General features: G+C 38.5%; 1 protein-coding gene across 1 annotated transcript in view; it reads right to left on the bottom strand.

Annotated features, from left to right (window-relative positions):
* Positions 1–1,732: 1,732 nt before the first annotated feature.
* Positions 1,733–21,814, bottom strand: part of KCND2 (potassium voltage-gated channel subfamily D member 2) — a 259,730-nt gene continuing 239,648 nt past the window's right edge. The window contains exons 3-7 of the mRNA XM_030454376.1: positions 17,415–17,577; positions 9,150–9,248; positions 7,573–7,668; positions 3,941–4,188; positions 1,733–2,230 (exon numbers count right to left, since the gene is read on the bottom strand). Of these exons, the coding sequence (XP_030310236.1) occupies positions 2,053–2,230; positions 3,941–4,188; positions 7,573–7,668; positions 9,150–9,248; positions 17,415–17,577 (784 nt within the window). The 3' untranslated portion in view covers positions 1,733–2,052. The remainder of the gene's footprint in view (positions 2,231–3,940; positions 4,189–7,572; positions 7,669–9,149; positions 9,249–17,414; positions 17,578–21,814) is intronic.

A 21,814-nucleotide genomic window follows, 5' to 3' on the forward strand; every position in this document is an offset into this window, starting at 1 on the left:
AAGGAGTAGGTTATTCTGATGTGCAGAAAAAGTGTAAAGTTAGCTGCAAATTAATCAAGCTTCCAAATAAGTATATGTTAAGAAAAGAGTGTAGTGCATGATATACTCCTTTTAATTGCAGTATAATCCTAATATATGATGTTGTTGTTTGGTGTATATACTGTAGCATGATAGTCCATCATCTACTTTTCTGCCTCTATTGACAGGTAGAAAGACCAGTATTTGTGTGCAGCAAAAAGTGTATCATCAGCAAGTTTCAGGTTTTAGTGTGTGTTTGTTTTTATTTTAATTTTTAGGTCAGTAGAATGCTAGAAAATACTGTACTGAAACATACACTATTCAAACTATTAAATAACTGTGTTAATCATTAGTAATGGTATCTAATGCACTGAGCCTTTTGATTTATATGCACATTTTATTTTGCAGACATGCAAATATTTCTGATCCTGTGTTTTTGATGTATATATGTATGTATTGATATGCATATATTCCATGGATATTTGATGTATATGATGATGTATGGTATGTTGTGTATATAGGAAGCATTATGATACATTTCCTAATGCACTCTCATGAAGAAAAATTACACTGTTTTATTAGAAAGGTTTCTGGTATCACCAGTGCCTTACAAATGAAACCAAAAAACCTTAACTAGTAGAGCCTTCCCATTAGCTTTTAGGCCTGCCCACGTGGCTGAATTCCAATTGAAATAAATTATATTTTTTTAGCTTTGGGGCCCAATCCATTATTCTGTCAGTGTTCTTAGGTAATTAAATATCTTCACACAATATAAATTCTCTAAAAAATTTTAGGATGCAAGTTTACAGAGAATTACAAAAAGAATTTAGCCATCTTTTTCACTATCTTTTGTTGTCTTCCAGTGTACCCTGGATGCTGCAGAATGTCAACAAGAAAAGTTTGGAAATAAGTGTTAGCTGATCCCCAAAACACTTTGTTGTGATTTTAATTCAAATAGGATTCATCCTGCAAGGATACACTGGGACAAGAAGTTTCATCAGTAGCCTTGAAATCCCAAATAGTACGATAATATTGGAGTGGACAACAAACTGTCATAGAAATAGAACAATGGATGAAAGAACAATGACTGAATAGCACAGTTGTGGTGCACAGTTTGGCTGCAAGATTCTAAATGTTTGCCATTAGATGTTTATAGTGTAGATAAAGTTGTGTAAAATACCTTAAAAAAAAAAACAAACAAAGAAATCCTGATTCCTGATACAACAGGTGTACAGTGACTTATTGCAGTTGTAACAGTACCTAGGAAGCAAGAGAAAACAATAGTAAATATTGAACTAACTGAACACGTTTAAATCACTAATGAGTGTTTGAATAAGAAATACTGCATTTTTCAAAGGGAAGTTATTTGTACAACTACCATGGAACATTAACAATCAGCTTGTTGTAAGTGCACGGAAATGCCCCTTTCTACAGTAATATTTTATCATGCCTAACCTGAAAAACAACAGAAGTAAACTGAGATCACAGCTCCAAATAATTTCAGCATGCATTATGGTTTTAGTTCTTTCAGTCAGTACAAACAGATTTCATATGAGCATTTGTTCTTTCATTTTTTTGATAGTTTCTCAACAAGTTTGTAGTTTATTAACAGGAAAAAAAAAGACACGTTATCAAAATGTTTCTTGTTGTTTTGCATTCAGCAGGAACATAGGTTTCTTTCTATTTTTTGTTTTGTGGTTTTTTTCTTTTTTTTTCTAAAAAGAGCTCTCATGATAAGAAGAAGCATCAATGGGGACATTTCATTGTGCTCATATAGTAAGTCAGGATGGTCACAGAAGATCCCACCACGTCAGTTTGAACAAGGGGTAAGAAACTCCTTTTGGTTCACACGCTACGACACCAAAACCCACAGACTCTTTTGTTACTCCAGAACCTCTGGGTCCATGGCCACCGGTGCACACGTCAAGGGGCGTTGCCTTCGTCAGCTCTCTCATTCCTTGCGACTCATTTCTCACTTCTTGAGCTCAGCTTGCAAGTGGTCTTTATGCTAATTTATAAATAATTCCTTTTTTCTTATAAAGCAGATACTCTGACAATGTTTCCTCCTGAATACTCGGGAGACTCTGGCCTGTCGTCCCCTTCAGGTGTGGTGACAGGAGGTGTTGGGATGCTAATTATTGCTGTGGTGACGTAAGGCTGCTCACAGTTTAGTTTAACGCACTCTTCCACTTTGGCATTTAAGCTGGAACGGCTGGAGGAGGAAATAAAACTCCATGAAGAAAGGAAGCCCATGTTACTTCAAGCTTCTTGTGTGCCCTATTCCACCCCCTCAGCTGGCCTCTTCCATCCTGCCCCGGTACAGAGCTCCACCCCACCACTCTGCAACCCAGCAGCCTGTGGCCTGGGACTATGTGGAAAGGCCACCTTTGTCCCTGCCTTCCTACATCTTTGTTCCTGCCTTCTCTGCATTTCAGTGCTTCTAAAAGTTTTCTGAGCTCATCACCTAAGTGTTTCTGAGTAGGGGAAACATTTGAGCTGCTTCCTTGGGAGCAAGCTTCGTACAGCCATATGACTTCTGTGCAGGAAACTGGAACTCGAGGGCTACTCCCAGTCTCCCTGGGACTCCTCCACACTGTGGTTATTTTAAGAACACTTTGTTTATTATGCATCCCCAAGAGCACCACACAGTGATACATGCACTAATGAAGGTTAACCTGTGCATGGGGTTGCTGCAGTGCAGAAACATGTAAAACTCAAAACATTTTGAGCTGACTTGCATTTTGAGCTTGCGTTTTTAGCTTTTTCTTTTTTTTTTTTTTTTTTTTTTTTTTTTAGCACAAATCTGTGCTTTGTGTTAGCACAAATCTGTGGGTTAGCACAAATCTTTAGGTTTTTAGCACAAATCTTTGGGTTTTTAGCACAAATCTGTGGTTTGGGCTGCAAAGGACCTTAAAGATCATCAAAAATCCTCTAGCAGAGAAAAGATGCATATTTCCTGAAGAGAAAGACAGACTGGGGCTTTGTGCTGGCCAGAAGGTTTCACTTCACAACACCTGAAAAACTTCAGTATCTACAAGCTCCTGTATTGTTCATAGAAGTGAAATCCAAAGCTAATAACTATACAAAGCAAAGAACACAAAATGTGACTTAAGACAATTTCTACAGCAACTAGTGCTGAATATGCTTCTTTTTTATATGGTGGCATGTTTGAGTTTCATTGAAAACACTTCTGAGTCTCCTGAGACCTTTGCTGTGTTTCCAGAGATGGTGTTTGGATATACCTGAAAGCCAAATGGTTTACTTGTGAGAGTACAGAGAATTTCACTGAGTTACAGACTTGAGTTACAGACTCTTAAACTTCACTGCCTTCACTTTTGTAATAACTGCTCAGACTAGGAAATGCATCTTTTTTATCTATTTCATATTTTTTATTTAGAAGAGTGTTTCTTATGACTGTTGCAGACTCTGGGAATCAGCTTTACTTCTCTGTTCTGTGGAAATGCAAGGCAGTCTTATTTGGCCTACACTTCTGAACCAAACCAATAGAAACAGAAGGTCAGACCTTTCTTTCTTGTCCCACTTTCTTATCGTATATCCAAATTGCATTTTTCTCTGCTAAATTTTTCTTGTTATGTATTTGCCCATGGCATATAATATTAGGAGCACTGTTTGATTTGGCATCCTTGGATGCTGTTTGCTGCAAATAGTACACCATAGTTGGTGGGGAGGGCATGAGAGGACAGAAGTGGATGTAGAGAGACCATCCTGATGGTCTAAATAAATAGGGATAGAAAGGAGCAAACAGTGCAGGATGTTTCAGCACTAGTGTCCATTTTTGGATGACTATTTGCTTTCCATCTCTAGTCTCACAGCCTCCCCGCAGAGGCTGTAACATCTCTAGCTCTCTTTTCTAAGGAAGGAAGGAGCTTCTGCTCTCAGGGTGGTGGTACAGATGAAATACCTGTTAGACAGAGGTGTCCTCTCCACACATCTGATCTGGATGGTGCTGAGCTCCTGCACGCTGCCTGGGCGGCTGCCGGTGAGGGTGGTGTTTGGGATGCGGAAAGTCTTTTTGTGCCTTCGTGAGCAGCAAGTGCTGGTTACACCTTGTTGGGAGGAGAGAGAGGGGCTGTGGCTGGGGGGTCTGTTGACTGTGGCAACCTCCATACAGCTCTCTTCATAGACTTGCTCATCCACAAACTCGTGGTTCTAGCCCGGAGGAATCCAAGAGAGGGACAAAGCACACAGAGAAAGATAATTAAAGCGAAGCTATTAATCATGATTGTTTAAAGGCTTAAATTGACACAACTGAATGAACTGGGAGAGTTAGACAGCTCATTCTTGATTATAGTGTTTAGCCCATATTAGCCTGGGCTGAATACTAATACAAATGTGGAGGCTGGAAAAAAAGGTTCAGAGCTCTAAATAAGAAAAAGTTAATCCAAATTATTTTGTGAAACAGCACATGATTGTAATATAGTTTGTGTTATAAATATCTGCATTATCTAAGAGGTGCCACAAGAAAGGGAATTATGTTTGTGGTGCTTATTCAAATGCTCTAAATGTCCTTTGGAAATAAACAAGATTTATTGTATTGAACTATAATAAAACTCATAAATATTTTCCAGATGAGTTTATAAAACTCCTTGATGAATTACATGTTAGAAATCAGTCTGAAACTGTGTGTTTTGAGGAATGCATCTATGTAGAAGGAGATTCAATTAAATGGAATTTTGATTACAAGAGACAAGACAGTTATTTAAAAACATCCAGAAAGCTTCTGATTACTGTAGACGGATGTATTGAAAGCAGTTTAGAAGACTGGGGATTTAGTTAAATGAAGTAGTCTTTATTCATGCAATCTTTGCTTAATCCCAGCGTAGCCAGTAGTCTGATAGGGTTGTCACCACAGTCAAGCAATGGCTGGTTGATGTTGACTCAGTAGGTGATTAGGGAGCATTTCACACAGAGCTGTGATTTCCATATTCTCTTTGTGTGCAAAATGGTGTGAAATAGTGGCGTGGCTTATGGGGAAATAAGGAATTTTTCCTGTCCTTTTAAAGTAGCAGCCCAAACTAGGCAGAGATTGTGATATGTTCATGCACAGTTTGAGAAATCCTCCTTTCTAACAATCATCTCTCCAGTTACTGGTAGAATCAGATGTGTTTAGGAAGCATTTTCTGAGTTGGTTTATGCTCTACTCAGTTTCATTCACTTACAGGTGGTTAGCCTGCTGTGTCTTTGTGTATTAGAATAAGAAATATTTTTTCCTCTAAAGATCAATGCACTAATTGGAAAGGTGCTGATGTTTTTCAGAATTACAGTGCAGTCTATGCAAAAAATGTGTGAGCAAAGTAAATAGAGCAACAACTGTAGCCAAGTGTTTACTACAAATTAAAATACCCTTACAGGTGTATTATTTTTATTTCCCTGAGTGGTGTTGAAGAATGTAAATTTCAGGTGATATGGAAAGAAAGAACTTGCTTGAAAATTGACTTCTATAAGGCATATGTCAATCACAATCATGAAACTGAATGTGATCACACAGTGGACATAGAAGTCAGAGAGAAAAATCACCTAATTGCCATCTTTAGATTATGTTCAGTGTTTGCCAAGAACTCTGCTGGTCTCCCAATTAAAGTAATTTTGTGTTTCCTATAACTTTTATGAAGCAACCAACTCAATTCAATTTGTAGAGTCCATTAAAGAGTGTTATTCGGTGAACTTTTAATATAGATGGGAAACATTTTGAAACATTATAATGGCTCGTTATAATATAATATACTTGATTATACTTAATAATGAACTGTTCCCAAATGATCTAAAAGTAGTGTGTAAAATATAACTTTTGGTGCAATTATTTTTGATATTAATTTTCACTGAATTCCATAACATTGCCCACACTGAATTTTTTAGAATGGAAGAGATCTTATTCTGTTGACTTTTACGTGCCAAGAAAACAGAAAATACATCTCTGCTTACTATCATTTGGACGGGTCCTTGTACCAAATGGTCTTTCAAAAGATGAGGTGAGGCTGAGAAGGCACCTCACTCTTGCTTTTTTAAAAAAGAGCTCATCTTAAATAAATAAATAAATACATAAAAAGAGAGGAAAAAGGAATAGGCTTACATATTCCACCATAATGATTAGAGGAAAGCTGAAACTTTGGGAGTCAAATCCAACCCCACCAGATTGATATAGAAAATTTTTCCCATGACTTCTATGAGTGTCTGACAAGATCTATGGCTACTACTAGGGTTTTTTAATATATTTGTAATGTTACACTGTGGAACAATTTTTTAAGGCAGATTGCTATTCTCAGATTCAAGTACAAAGTGTCTCAAAAATGTTCCAGAAGACCCAGCCTGAATCTTGGAAAAAACCCCTGCATTATCCTATGAATAGGAAGCAAGACATATTGTCCTACAGCACATTTTATAAATGAATACTCCAGAAGTCAGAACGGAGAAAACATAAGAACCTGTGGGATGACGTATTACTATCTAAGTGATGTTACAAACTGGGTCATCCTATTTAAAAAGAAATGCTGTTGAAAGAACATTAAATTATACATATTCATACATCATTCTTTAATTTAGCACAGTCTGGTGTAGGAAAACTTTATAATTTTTTTTTTCCCCTGAAAAAAGAGCAGAAAGACTTTAACATTTGTCTTCATCAAATATACCAGAAGCATTACTGGGTCTTTTAATGAAAATCTAAAACTAGGCTATAAACATAAAACAAAAAAGCATAAAGTTCCTTTATGTATACAAATTTAGGGATGATTAAGGTTATTGCTGTGATGTTAAAAGTCCAGAAATACACTATTAGTAAACATGGCACTTGGTTATTACTGCATCATGAATACTGTAGTTTACTGTCCTTTATGGCTGCATAATTATTCAGGTATTGACCAGGGAAAAATCTGAAGAGCATATAATAACTATTCCTTTTGATTTATAGGGCGTTTCAAATTTAGATGAGCATACTTGGGGCTGTTATGAATTACATCAATGATTTCTATAGGGATCTCAGTGTCTAAACTGAAACCAAAACACTTCAAAGGTTTGCACCCGCATCTGCATTAAGGACTTGAATTTTCAAAATAATGTTTCTTGGGAATCCTCTTTTACAGTCACTTCAGTGAGAATCGTGTTCACATCTGAGGAAACACTCGGCAGCTCTCCCTGTACAAAAGCTCAAGGTTTGCTCAGGCAGAAACTTGCTTTGACTGCAGTGAGTATTGGATGTGTAAGTATTACAATGTGAGTTTTATCATCTGTACTGCAGAAAAGTGCAAATGATGACATTAAGGCATGTATGAAAACCATACTGAAGGCCACATATACAGCTTGGCTATACTGATGTCACCTCCCTGATGCCAGTATCCTTCACCCTGGATGAGGCTGTCATCCGGAATCTGTTATTTACATGCAGAGGGTATAATGCCTTAAAATAGGATAAAATAGCTTTTCTTCCCAGTTAACTGCTTTCATATAAAGGCTTGTGAATTAGAGGAAATACCGAAAGCATTCATAACTAGGTTGGTGTTAGAATTCACAGGAAAATACAGTTCTCTTTTTTCTTACCGTAGTTTTTTCCAGGCAGTGAAGCAGGTGGTGATGCTGCGTCTCAAAGGCAGAGCCAGATTTTCCAACAAAGGCCTGTTCTTCTTCACTGGAGGACTGTTGATACATAGAACTCTGTATTATTCCCATTTGTGAACAAGAGGGCTCTTGTCCAAATGTTTGATCAGAACTAATCTGGGTTGTACGCAGTAGCATAATTGCAGTGCTTCATCTACGCGGTATAACCTAAGTCATTTTGAACCTAATGTCTCTTTTGCAAGTTTGTTTTTTAATCGAAATATTTTCTTTCTGTCTCTTATACCTCCTTTTAAATGTTTTCATCCTAAGTCTTTAGTGCATAGATGGAATGCTACAATTAACAAGTGCAATCAACATGTAGACTTTGAATGTTGAATCAACACATACTTCAAATTATCATAAATTTAAGTGACAGTAAAATACCATTTTTTTCTGGGAATGTGTCTCATTTGAAAGAAATTAAACATAGTCGTTCTCTTGGGATCACTTAATGGCACTAAGAATTAGTGGTATTTCTGCTTACACAAAAAATCATGCCAGTGATCCCAATCTGCTGAGTTTGGAAAGCATATAGATATTACTGACACAGAATGAAGAATTAAGTAGAAAGCATCCACTGTTTATTAATCGCTTTTATAATTATTCACTAGAAAGCAGAAACCTAAATAGAGGAAGGAGGAAGTGGGATAATAGGAAAGATTAGAATTCAGCTTTGGGATACTGGAAATCTGCATGGCAATTAAGCTATTTGGTGTTTTTCTAGCTCAAAGATTTGAGTTCTTTCAAAGCGGGGAGGAAGCGAGGGCTCTGACTGCTTGGCTTTTGTGCAGACCGGACAGACGGACAGACAACCCCTTCCTTCTCTTCTGGCTATAGGTTAAAGCATTTGGCTTTTTAACGTGTATTGAACAGAAAGGGCACAGAGGAATGAAAGCCTTCCTGTATCCCTCAGGGAACTGCCTAAATGCCAGAAAATGGCAGGGATTAAAATACACTGTATCTTCATTCTTTCTCAGCTGGCTACGGCTCCAAGCAGCCAAGGGGCTGTCTCTGGCAGCACTCTTGCATTTGTAATAATCACCAAGATTTTCCTTAGAACAAAGCAGGTGCTTTTGGGGAATGCTTTTCACTCTGCAACACTCCCCTTTGTAAGTGGTGCCCCTGAGCTACCAGTTTCCCTCAGTGATGATGAAGTATAGTTTTTTTACCTGTGTTCTACCTGTATGAAGCCAAATGAGACAAATCCAACCTGCCTCCTAAGAGGCAAACACTGTACCTTATTAATGAGGTTTTCTATGGGATTTCACTGTAACAATATGGGTTACATTTAAATCCTGCATTTCTATCTGGCCATTTCCTTCATCTTGAAATACCCCATCATTGACTCTCATCAGCTTCCTTTAACAATAGTTATTGTCCAATTTCCCTGTCCTTAATCTACCTCCCAAGATAAAATTGCCTAAACACCTGAGTTGACTTGCCCTGGTAATAAACAGAATAGGATACTTCTGGGCTGTCATTAACTGCTTGTCTGGAGGGGGAGGGTATAAAAACATTACCTGCTGCAGCTGATTACTCAGTAAGCCATTTCGTTTGCTCTGCATGTAGGCATTAGCACTCCCAGTCTTTGCTGCACGAATCCGAGCAAGTCTGGCTTTCTGTGTAAATAGACAAAAAGAAGAGTGTCACTTGTACTCATATTCATTATTCTGTTTATCTAAAACTGCTAATTGGAATCAGATGCTTATGAATACCAGTATCATAACCACTGAAAATCTGCGATGCTTCCATACTCCAGGTGGAGCAAATCATAAGTGTATTCCTATTTAAAATGCCAGCGACAGAAGTTTTTGTTTGTCTGCATGCATCAGCTGATGATTTTCGAGAAGGGACTAGACAGATCAGCTAAAGTGCCTCTTTTTTTAACTCGTGTTGCTGCAACTGTGCCACTTCTTATGCCTTGTGGGTCAGGAATATGGGCATCCCTCTCAGCTGCTCCTGCAGTGAGAATATATTTAAAGGGGAATAAATTGTTCAGAAAAAACCATAATCTCACAACTGCTGTGAGCTGGTTTCTCAGAGCCTTCTGGGTTTTTAGAGTAGCAGAATGCAAGAGTGTTCCATATGCTTTTTCCCAGCTAATTTCCTGAATGCTTGCCAGGCCTTTTAAAAGACTTTTTAGCTCTTCATGTCTGTTGGTATAATCAGACTTAATACTTCTCATCATTGGCCATAGTCTGTCTATAACCTGATTTTTCAGACCTATCTCTCAAATTGCTGAGAGAGTTCTGAGTTTTCTCAGGTGAGTTTCATTGCCTGGGAAGGTGACTTCCATCCCAAAATGGAAGGTGGCTCACGAGTGAAGAACATTTGCATCCACTGGCTTTTGTACAGCACTTAGAAGCCAACAACTTCTGTTGGGGAAAGCATGAGGAAGAGACTCAAGCAATAATATGGCAAACAATACATACAATATGACATATTAGTTCTGTAAGAAAATAAAATAATGCTGGGCATGTGTGGATCATGTAGTCAAAAAGCTCATATGAGAGACTGTTGCCAGATTTTGGGATAAAATGGCCATTTTAGAATAACACATTGGTTAGTCACCTTCCTCAATGTGCACAGCTTTCCCAGCAATGCAATTAATGCACTTTATTGTAGTGTTTAGGAGCAGGGTGCCTGAATCCCCCAAAATCTGCAGAGGTGAATTCCTACCTTCCCCTTCTCCTCCTAGCACTGAAAATGACATCTGCAGCCCCACACTTGGCCACCCTACCAAGTCTCCAGAGGCTGGACCAGGGGTACATGTCCACTCAGGGCTTTTTCTCTGAGCACCACAAGAGAGCATCTTCAGGCAATGAGCCAACTCAGAGGGCAATGTACTGGCTGACCTGGGGTCCACAGGAGTCAACTCAGAGGACAACCATTAACAATCCTGACCCTCTGGGTCCACACAGGCTCCTTGGTGACACAACCAGGGTCAAAAATGTGGGTAGATACAAGTAATCAGGGCTGACAATTAAAAATCTCCTTGGACAGGCAAAAACCAGGCATTTTCAAGGTGGAGCTCCTGAGATTCAGTATCAGAGCAATGGGCTGGAGGCTAGGGGAAGAGATTTACCTGCACTGCAGAATAGTCATGGGCTGGGACATGTGCATTGGGTTATGTTCATAAATATATTAAAGGTCTCTCAGCACTACTTTAGCCTTAGGAGCTTGAGATGCTTTCGAGAATCCTTTGCAAGGTGCAACATGGACTCCCATAAATAAGTGATTTCAGCCACAAATGTGGTAGCTCTGGTACTTTTCAGAGTGCTTTTATACAGGGATTTTCATTAGGTTTAATGAACAAACATTTTACGTACATTAGTTATGCTTTTTCCTTTAGCATGCATATTCCTTTTCTCTTTCAGTGACTGAAGAAATAATTATGGTGCAGAACCATTTAATAAAGAAATATAAAAAATATAATGGTTCATCAGGCAATCTTAATATATCAATGTGCTACAACACATGCAAATCTAGGGTTGTACTTGCCATGTGAAAATTTCAAATTGCTTTGCAAATATTAATTTACTGCATCTCAGCTTTTGTGAGGAGGAAAGTAATAGCTTACATCTTTCTAGCCACGACTTATTCAGATGACCTGAATTTACATCATTTACTGAAGAAAAGGCGATAATTCTATTACTAGGGTACCAGATATTATACACCCATACTTATATCCATCATCTTGCAAAAATTACTCCTGAAACTAGAGGTGTTAACAAATCTGTTAAAGTGATAAGATTTCTTTTCAGTGCTTCTGCCTGATTTATATCAGAGCCTATAGCATGAGAAGTCTAGTGACTCCTCACATTTCCTATCAAGAAATCATTAAAACCTCTTGTCAGCCACAGGATTTCAAGGGCTGTGCTGAGGATTGAATTCCCATGAAGGGCACCAAAATGATGTGATGACATCAGGAAAACTGTGATTACAGAAGGACTGCATTTTCCTTTGGCCTGCAAACTGCATTCTCTGTCATGTACAACAGAAAAAGAGTAGTAAATACCCCTTTCAACCACTGCAAAGCCCTTCCCTTTTTTCCCCATTCATGGAATATCTTTCAAAAAAATAGAAGGATTGAGTTCTCCTGCAGTCTTCTTTGCTGTGAGGTTTTCCCTGTTAGCCATTGAATGTGAAACTCTGATTTTGGTAATTTTTATGTTGTCTAGGACAAAACCAATGTAGTTGACACAATACAGTTCTTTCACATATTCTGATGAAATGTCACCATAAACTTCTTTCTGAAACTTCCTAAAGAAATTGATTATTAGACCTAATTCTTACCACATCCCTTGTATTTGTACTGAACTTCTCTTTTGAACGCATTGTGGTTTTTTAGCTTCGAATTATAAAACTTAGAGGCGGGTCCTTATCTATGGCTGCATTTCTAGAAACCTTACAAAATTATTCTAGCTCTGTCAGTTTTAGAAATTTATTTTCACAAGGTGTTAAATAGTGCTAAATGTAGCACTGTGGGGTATTTACAGCATCCAGCTTTTTACACTCAAGCTGCCCTCAGCTGTCCAGCTGTGTTAGGAGAGAGATTTTACTAGGAACACTTTGGGGCAGGGCTTACTGGGAACCCTTTCTGACAAAAGCTTCTCTTCAATTTGCTATGCAAGAATCCTGGGTGGCCTAAGTCACTTATTACTTATACAGCTCTTGTTGTCTGTCTTCTGTTCCTCTCCAGACTACAGATCTTACCATCACAAATTAAAAATTACTAATTACTTACCTTATATTTATTTTTTAATGCTCTTGTACAATTAAAATAGAAGTCCACAGTCATTCTGTGTATATTGGTTTTGGTTGGAGTAGATTTAATTTTTTTCAGAGTAGCTGGTATGGGGCTATGTTTTCGATATGTGCTGAAAACAGTGTTGATAACAGGGGGATGTTTTAGGTACAACTGAGCAGTGCTTACCCAGCATCAAGGCCTTTTCTGCTTCTCAGACTTGTCCCACTGCCGAGCAGGCTGGGAGTGAACAAGAAATTGGGGAGGACACAGCTAGGATGGCTGACCTCAGCTCACCAAAGGGATATTCCATGCCATTCAACATCATGCTCAGCAACAAAACTGGATGGAGGTGGAGACTGGCATGGTCTGCCCTTGCTCTGGTACAGGATGGGCAGCAGTTGTTTTCTAGTGAGTGATTGTTTTATTTTGCATCACTATTTTTCTCTTGGGTTTGGTTCCCCACCCTTTGGGTCCCACATCCCCCTGTAGAGAAGTGAGCAAGCAGATAGGTTCTGCTTAGCTGCCCTTAACACTGTGGGTCCTAGAGTCATGGCCAAAATCATCCAAAAATCGGTCACATTATTGTTTATATCAATTTTTGTTTGGCCTTTCATAAATCCATCCTGCAAGTTTGCTTTCAAGAGAAAAATCAGGCCCACATTTCATGCTCTGATTTTCTAATTCTCAGTAATTGCAAATAATTGACTTCAGATTAGCTGACAATAATTTATATGTCAGCTTGCAGTAGAGAAGAAAATGCTGTTTCCTTTGTACATGGATACGGAATTAAATAACGTTCATATATTTGTTGAGTAGTGCCTTGCTCTCACTATCTATTCATATTATTGTTCAGTAAACACACACTTTACATGCTTTTCTGTGCTAAACTAAAAAATCTTGGGTAAATTATCCTGCCAGTTATGCCTTTGCAACCCCACTGAGATAAATAGCCTACCTTGTTTCAAGAAGTCACACTGGCTAGCAGGGTTCCCTACTGCAAATGCTGAGGTGCTGTTAAGCAGTTGTTGCTTCAATTTATCCTAGAGCTATTTATATTTATCTAGTAACTAAGTATTCATAACTTGACAGATACATACATCATGTACAATCAATAAATAATAAAGACAAGCCAATCTTCAGGATTTATTTCACTATGTAAACTAGAAGACCATACTCACATGAAAGATTCAGGTTGAATTTTATATGTCAGGTCAGGTTTTGGAGCTGATAGTTGCTTGGGTGTTCTTTTGAGGCACCATGTAAAGTCAGTCTAGAGAGAAAGTGCTTGAGCAGCTAAAATTAAGGCTCCTTCAGTTATCAGGTAATGAACAATAATGGGCAGATGGACCCACACTTAGGACTGGCTGGCTAAGAGAATACAAAGTTCTTGCATTCAAAAGATGCAGAAAAGTAGATGTAAGGAAAACAGGGAAGGCATCTAGCAAGGAATGTTAGGGAGGACATTGTGATCATAAGAGCTGCTGCAGTATGTTGGGATGGAGCAGATACCTGCTCCAAGGGGGTAGCTATGCCTTCTTTTTTCCCTCCTTGTCCTAGTAGTTACCCTACTGAGTATGACACTGTGAGGGTCTAACCATGTCTTAACACCTGATGCCTATAAAATATGGAAGAGCAAATTGTATCCAAGATTACTTGAAACCTTTCCCCCCTCCCCTCCCCTTTTCCATCCTTTCCTTTCCTTTTTGTGTTCTGTATTTCTTTTCTCCTTCATCCATGGATCAGCACAATGTATCTATCATTAACTTTGCTGCCTGAAGGCAAGAATGGGCAAAATAACTGTCTATTGCAGTTGTTTCTATCTAAGAAAAGCTTCATAAATGGGATTCTTCAGAACTGTCTCAGTGTAGTGATAAATCTGCCTCAGGAAAAGGCATAGCATGACTATAGGGCATAATTAGTTCTGCCCTGTATTCCAATATCTGTTCTGGAATATTCACTTTTTTATTACCAGGACAGGTCAGATCCTCTGACCCTATTGTCTGATAGAAGAAAATTTTCCCATAAGCATAAATTTCATTCCTTTATTTTTTATTTTCCTCTTTTTTTTTTTTTTTTTTTTTTTTTTAGTTTATATTAGTGTCTCTTTTACAACAATGTATTAGCATGGTTGGAAGCAAGAGCTTCCTTTAAAATGCATTTGAAGTGGGATGGTATATAAATAAATTTGTCTCTTCTATCTTCCCCTGAGCATTAATGTGCAACATCCTTTTGCCAAAAAGATACAAATGGAATTATCTGATCTTAAATGACTGTGCAGAACTCAGTAAATGCACATATGGATGGTCACCTCACTCTTGAACAAACCTAATATAATTTTTTTTTCTGCTGAAAATTTCCAGTACTTCTGGGAGTAGATTTCAGTTCTCCAGCTGAGAATTTTCTCTTGAGTTTCCTTCCAGCCCAAATTTTTTGCCATTTCTGAAGACTGCTTTGATTCAAATTCTGTATGAGATATTGATAAAGTTGCCCAATTCAAATACACAACTCTCTATCAGATGGAAGCTGTTGGACCCAGCAGGAGGTACCATCGCCAGCAGGTGTTCATGCTATGCTCCATGAAACACCACCTTTTTTCAAGCTTATGTTGTTCAGCCTTTGAGACTAGAGATAAGATTGGTTCCTAGGGAAACATTTATTTTAGAAAACTGTGTAAAGCTTCTAATGTGTTGAGTGAAGAATGAATTTCATACTTCAATTACATGAACATTTGGTTTGAATATTCTTATAAAATGCAGTAGAACCCTCCTGTAGAATGTAAGACTATATTAAAAGCTGAATATTGCTAAATATGGACTATACCCAAGAAATACTTTTAGTTTGGTTTTATTTTTCAGTCTGTCAGAGCATTATTCAGTTCAGCATCTCAGCCATTTTAGATAGAGAGAGATTAACTTTGCAATAGGAATTATCAATGAAACACCCATCCAGTGCTAAGTTAATAAGACCTCAAAACCATTTTCTCCAAAGCAAGAAAGGCATAAACATGGTCAGAGGCAATCTCTGATCCTTACTGTTGGCGTTATTCTGGGGAGCAGAGGAAAAGACACTTAACAAGATTGCCATTCATCACTTTGTGTTCCTGTTGGAAACATACAATGAGCTCACTGTTTTGTTAGGAGGAAAAGTCAGTTATTAACTCAAGCAATTTCTATTCATGAAGAGATTACAGGGAACAGCAGTCAGTCTGCCAGCCTCATTTTTCCGAGGTATTTTCTCGTGTCCATCTCTTTTTCACTGGCAAGCATAGAGCAGGCATAGAAAATTCTGTTTCACGACATGCAGGACGAGACAGGTTCTATCTGAAATGAGGCTGGTTGTGTCTGCAGTTATTATGAAAGCTCACAACAGGCACACTGGTTGCTGGGATCAAGCAGATCTGTTACCCATGACAGGTGCAATGCTCAGAGGGACCGTAATGAAGCACGGTGTTCTGGTGGAGACAGACTCTGCTTTCTCGGTCTGCTGCCACTACACAAACAGAAGTGGAAAAGTTCTTGACAAAAACAAAGCAGTTTAGAAATTAAGTGTTCTTTGCCTGTTCCAGGTGTAGGAGAGGGGAACACGCAGCTGGAACTAGCACATGGGACAAAATGGCACGCAAAAGGGTGAGCAGTATTAGTAGGTAGGTGAGGTGATCACTGAAGCAGTTTATATTTGAAATCAGATTTCTAGAAAGATAGGACATTTATGTGATATACCTTGTTCCTTTTTTGGCTGTTTTCCTCATCTGAAAGCATTCTGCTAAGATGTAGCCATTAAAGGATGCATCATCTTAAGCCTGGGCCTATGAACGACCTTTGTAGCCAAATACCTCATGTTTCTCCTATCTTAAAGAAGATATTCTGGGACTGGTATCACTGCATAAATTTATGTAGCTTCCTCTTTATGAAGAAATCAGTCAAAATCAGAAATCAGTAGCCAGGGAGAAACACACAAACATTTTGTATCTTTAAGGCTGGTGCTGTTGCTTATAGGAGGCAGATGCATCCTGTGACTGTCTGTGGTCCCTGGTCTCCATACGTAGTCCCCAGGCATGGTCTGCCTGCACACCTCTGTGGGCAGTGATCTGCTCTCCTTGGAGACTCAGGACCTCTTGAAGAGAGGCCAAGGGACCCCAAAAAGCCCAGGTGGTAAAATTTCAGCCTTGACCATCTTGCAACCTATGTTGTATCCAGAACCTTCTGGCTGCCATCAGCAGAGGGGCAGAAGGTAATGCATCTCAGCTCCCTTATCAGGGCTTCAGGAGACCATCTGAGCTGCATGGCATCACAGCCTGGGGTGAAGTGGATTGGGACCAGTACCTTGGCAGTGATGTGGAGATGAAGGTGACTGCCCAGACTTGGCTGCATGTCTCTTGGTTAGTTCTTCCTGGCTCCTGACCTTGCCCATATGGGTCAGGAGGGAAACTGCATTGGGAGACTCAGAAAAATCAAGGAAGCTGGAAAAAGAGATTTTTGCTTTTGGCTTTTCCTGATAAAGCTCTTTTTCTGATTATTTTAAGCAAAGTAAAGCTGAGGAGACAAGTTCCCCAATGATCAGATTCTCCAGATACTGAACCTGGGAATTAAACACTTGAATTAGTGAAGCAGGCTGTTAGGAGAGACACTAGAAATCACTATTAGGGATTTTTTGTGGGGTTTGATTGTTGTTTTTTTCTCAAAAGACTGGCAGAAAGGAAGTCTGCTTGAAAAACAGAAAAATCTTCAATTGGTGAAACTGCAGGTATTGCCTGCAAATACTAGATCTAGCCCAATAAGTAGGATAAATCGCCATAATATACCTGTAAGTTTTGACAGAAAAGATAAATGATCTGATTTTTTGTTTGGTTTTGTTATCTGTTCTTCCCCCTAAAAATAATGCAATATTTGCATGTTGGACATGAGCTGGGTGTGTAGCACATGTGTATAATACTCCTCTTGCTAAGAAATACTCCTTTTGAGAATGTACAGCCTACAGAAAGTCATATTGTGTCATATATTGCTTAACAACAAAAGGGGGAAAATAAGGAGCTCACCTTTTGTGCCCTGCGCTTGTCTGCTCGTTGATTCTGGTGGTAGATGCGGCTGAAGTTGGAGACAATTACAGGAACTGGTAGAGCAATGACCAAGACCCCACTCAGGGAACATATTGAACCAAAAATCTTGCCAGCTATTGTCTTCGGCACCATATCACCATATCTAGGTTAAAGAAAAGAAAACAATAAAGGCAAAAAAGTTTTGAATTTCAAGATGAATTAATTGCACACAATAGATTTTATTTCTCTTGCAAATAACACTCATTGCATATAAATAATACTTTATAAACATCTACACACATATACAGCATGCCCAGTGCTGTGCACACAGAATTTTAATTTGAAGCCAATGTTGGGTATCCTGTCCATCAAACTGTGGGCATCTATTTTTTACCTTCTGTAGTTTTCCCAGGCTGCCTCTGTTGCAATGGAGAGAGAGTGACCTTGCCAAGGAAAAGAAAAATCAGTGTTGAAGATAAGTCCTTGCTCTGTTTGCTTGTTGGAAGTACTCATCACTTTCCATCAGCAAGATCCTAGGGAAGCCAGTTGGTAAATTAGGTGCTAAAATGAATAATCTGTTGTCTCACTGAAGCTGATACAGTACTTTAATTTCAAAAGGTAGCACATTTGTGAAACAGGCTTCTCAGGAGATTGTGGACTTTTAATCCTTGGGGATTTTCAGCCCTTAGCTAGACAACAGCATGTCTGACCTAACCCATTGCTGTTGATAGACCTCCTTTGGGAGGATGGGCTAGCTGACCTCCTGGCCTCTGGATCTCCTATGCTCTAGGCAAAAGTAAACACAAAAAACTCAAGCCACAGGCAAGCAGTCAAACAAACTCTAACTGCAAATCCTGGCAGTACTCAGAACCACTAGGCTACCACCTTTTGTTATGCTGCTGGATATTGTTTTACCTAGCAAATAAAAACACTGCTACAAAAGTACGTAGAGACAATCCAGTGACAGCTTATTAAGAGATCCCAGCTCTTTGCATTCTGTAGGGTGCCATACTCTATAGGACAAGTACGTAATTGCATACTACAGAGTTTTATAGACAGATTACTTCCAAGCCCATTCTGCTTTTAACTTTACTGGGTTTTAAATTACAATTAAACATTGATTGTAGTATGTGAGTTTAGTATGCTTGTGAGCCAGGAGATAGCACGTTCCCTATTACAAATGATTTATAAACTGTTAACACAAGAAAAGGTGAGAAATAAACCAAGAGGAGAAACATGGTTTGCAAAATGCTATCTGGAAAACAAAACCTGTCTGTTCATCAGGAATTGGAAAAATAATAGAGAAGTTGGGAGTTCATATCCAAGTTCATGTCCAAATAGAGCACATAATCATGAGAAGATGGGGATAAAGGGTTGAGGATATCAGGTGATGCTGAATCTGTATGGGGTTAGAGAACACCTTCTAGGAATGAGAGCTCAGCATACGTCCAAAAGAGATTAGGTATCACCTTGTAGGTGAAGATGAACGCTTTGCATCTTAGAATCGAAGTGTTTCACCTGAATATTCAAGTAAGTTGTCATCCAGACACATATAATATAAATGACCAAGTCTTAGACCACTGACAAAGATTATATTGAGTAAAACAAATCTTTAGTTGCTTTACAAGGCATGCCCAAGTGTAAAATATTCACAGGAAAAAAGACATTAATATTTCTACCAATAAACCCCCTCAGCTGCTTAGAAGTTGAATGCTATTAGTTTCTGATTTCATGACATGCAAGGTTGGATAAAAAGATATATCATAATAAAATCCACCTTCTAAATTATTAATATAGTTGGGTCTGAATTACAAGTTACATAAAACTGGAAAAATACTAGAAAGAGAGTCATGCTTTCCTTCACATCAACATTTGCACTTCACGACACAGGCATATTTGGTGCTTATCTTCCTAAATCCAGGGTTGACAATCAGCTGTCAGGAGTGATGCATGGCCAGCTCTTCATTCCTTTGGGCAAGGAACTGAATAAAAGTCCTTTCAAGTTCCCTCTGACAAACTGGATCCCTGACACCTAACTAACCCCTTTTTTTTCAGGCAGAGCCATGAGGAGAGTGGTGGAAATGAGGCCAGGGTGGTGCCGAGTTTAGAGGAGAAGCCCTAGAGTCAAATCCCTGGTAATCACTGCTGGTTTACAGTATTTGGTACTGTTTATCTTCATCCTTTTAGAAACAATCCATGTATTTTCTTAAATTGAATCAAAGTGTATCAACAGAAAGCTATTTAGAAGGCAATATACATTTACACACATCTGACACAACCAGATCTTGAAATGCAAAATTTTACACATGCCCAGTACTACCAGAACAGATCTCTTGAACTAGGTTCCTAAACTTCTATTTAGATGCCTATCCCTTGAAATGCTAAACTGCTGAACCTTCATAAGGTCCCATTGTCACTGATGGCTGCTGTGGACAGAGCATTGCTGGCTCTAATTAATTTGGCTTGAAGTTGCTCAGGGATATAGTTCATTCTGTTGATAACATGACACTATAATTATGTAAATGAAGTGCAGACTGATGCTTTAGGAGTGATGACAGGAGCTATTAGCTGTTCCATCTCTAACATTTCAGTATTTATGTGTGGACCTACCTACTGACATAAGGAGATGCCTTCTCACAGTATTTCAGTGTTACAGAGCAAAATTGAAAAATTAGGATTGCTTGATACATGAAGTCATTTTTCAATTATTTTTTTTTTACCTTCTGGGGAAAATGACAGGTAGATAGATATACTGCTTATTTTAAAATAACTTTTAAAAACTATTTTTTTATTTCAGCTTGAATAAATTGTAATAGGGTGACATTTTCCAAATTTAATGTCATTTGTCCACTGTTTAGTGCTAATAATCTTTTGCATCATTTATAACTCTTACATAATTAGTTTTTCTCCTGTTGATAAACATTGTGTCAGAGAAATTGCAAGAAAATTAAAGTCAGAAAATATTATTTTCAAGAAATTAGCCTTCCTGCACAGGGTGAAAAATGTAATTGCTCACTTTTGTGACAAAACAGAGTTTTTACTACATTTACCCTGGTTAGCCTTGCTCTCCTTTGGGACAGTGACACAGATTTTAGTCTGGTGTAGGCATGACCAGAATTGTTAATGAAGCTCCTCCTGCTGGATTGAACATTACCTTTATTCACACCTCATATATCACTGAATGCCACCAATGGAAGTGGATGACATAAAATGAAGGGAATATTTCTTCCTATACCCCACCTGCAGTTGCTTTATTCCTTGGAAAGTCTAAACTAAAAAAGAACATAACTCAGTTTTCAGATGGCAGGGTAGCTTTGTGGTGCTCGTATTTCAAAGTGGAAAAACTATGCTAGCTCTCTAAAACAAATTCTAAATTCTGCAGAAAATCTGATCTCTTCAGTCATGGAGACAACAAATATGGAATCTTATTAAGCAATTTTCACAGAGTCACTTTTGAAAAGGAAAATAGTTCAAGGTTTTATCTAGTGCTACCCTGCTTGTCTCACTGCTTTTCATACTGCAGCTGCAACAATATTCCCCTTTCCATGCTTTCTCTCCTGGTTGAGAGAATCTTTTCATAGCTTTGTATATAGTCTGTTCCACATATGTCTATTATTGTGGCCAAAGCTCAAGTCAGTCTTTGGGCATTTGTGATTTGTACTGACAATCTAATTTTGTAACGTCAAAAGTGTCATCCCAATATTGTACACTCAGGATGAGTGAAGAAAAGGAGATGTCATACTGATCCCTGTTATCAGTCAGGTACATGCTACTTCATTAGCCAAAAGGAGAAACTAGACAAACTAGATGTGTCAATCAAATTTGATCAAATCACAAGTCAGAAACTACAAGATCAAACTAATGCCTAGGTTTTACAAGACATAGTCCAGACAGGTCAGGCATGTGCTATTGCTTGCAGTCCACGAGTATCTGTTCAGTAAGTGACATCGTAAAGGCTGGAGGGATTAAAATTCATGTCTCAGTTGCTTGTATCCAACAGGTGACAGACCACTTTTACATATTTGAGTCCTTATTGCAAGGGAAGACAAAAAGCCAGTGGATTCCTTCATTTTTGCATATACTGGAACTTTCAGAGTACTGATCTGAGTAACATGGGCATAATTTCTTAGTGCTTTGCATGAAAGATTTGTGCTCTTGAAATACAGTTTGTATCCCACACAAAAGGCTGAGCTGTTGTAGCAGGTTAGAAAACATCGATGTATTTGAGTTTACACATACCAAATTGGTAACCTAAGCATTGCCACATCAGAGCTTACCTGTGGACATCCACTCACCAAAGCAATGCTGGTTTTCTAACTGAGGAGGGGAATATCTCTGATGTTGCATACCCATAATTCAAGAAATCTCACATAACAGAGGCTGAATCTGTGGCATCATCA

The sequence above is a fragment of the Calypte anna genome, chromosome 1 (assembly GCF_003957555.1).
Source record: "Calypte anna isolate BGI_N300 chromosome 1, bCalAnn1_v1.p, whole genome shotgun sequence".
Taxonomy (NCBI): Eukaryota; Metazoa; Chordata; class Aves; order Apodiformes; family Trochilidae; genus Calypte; species Calypte anna.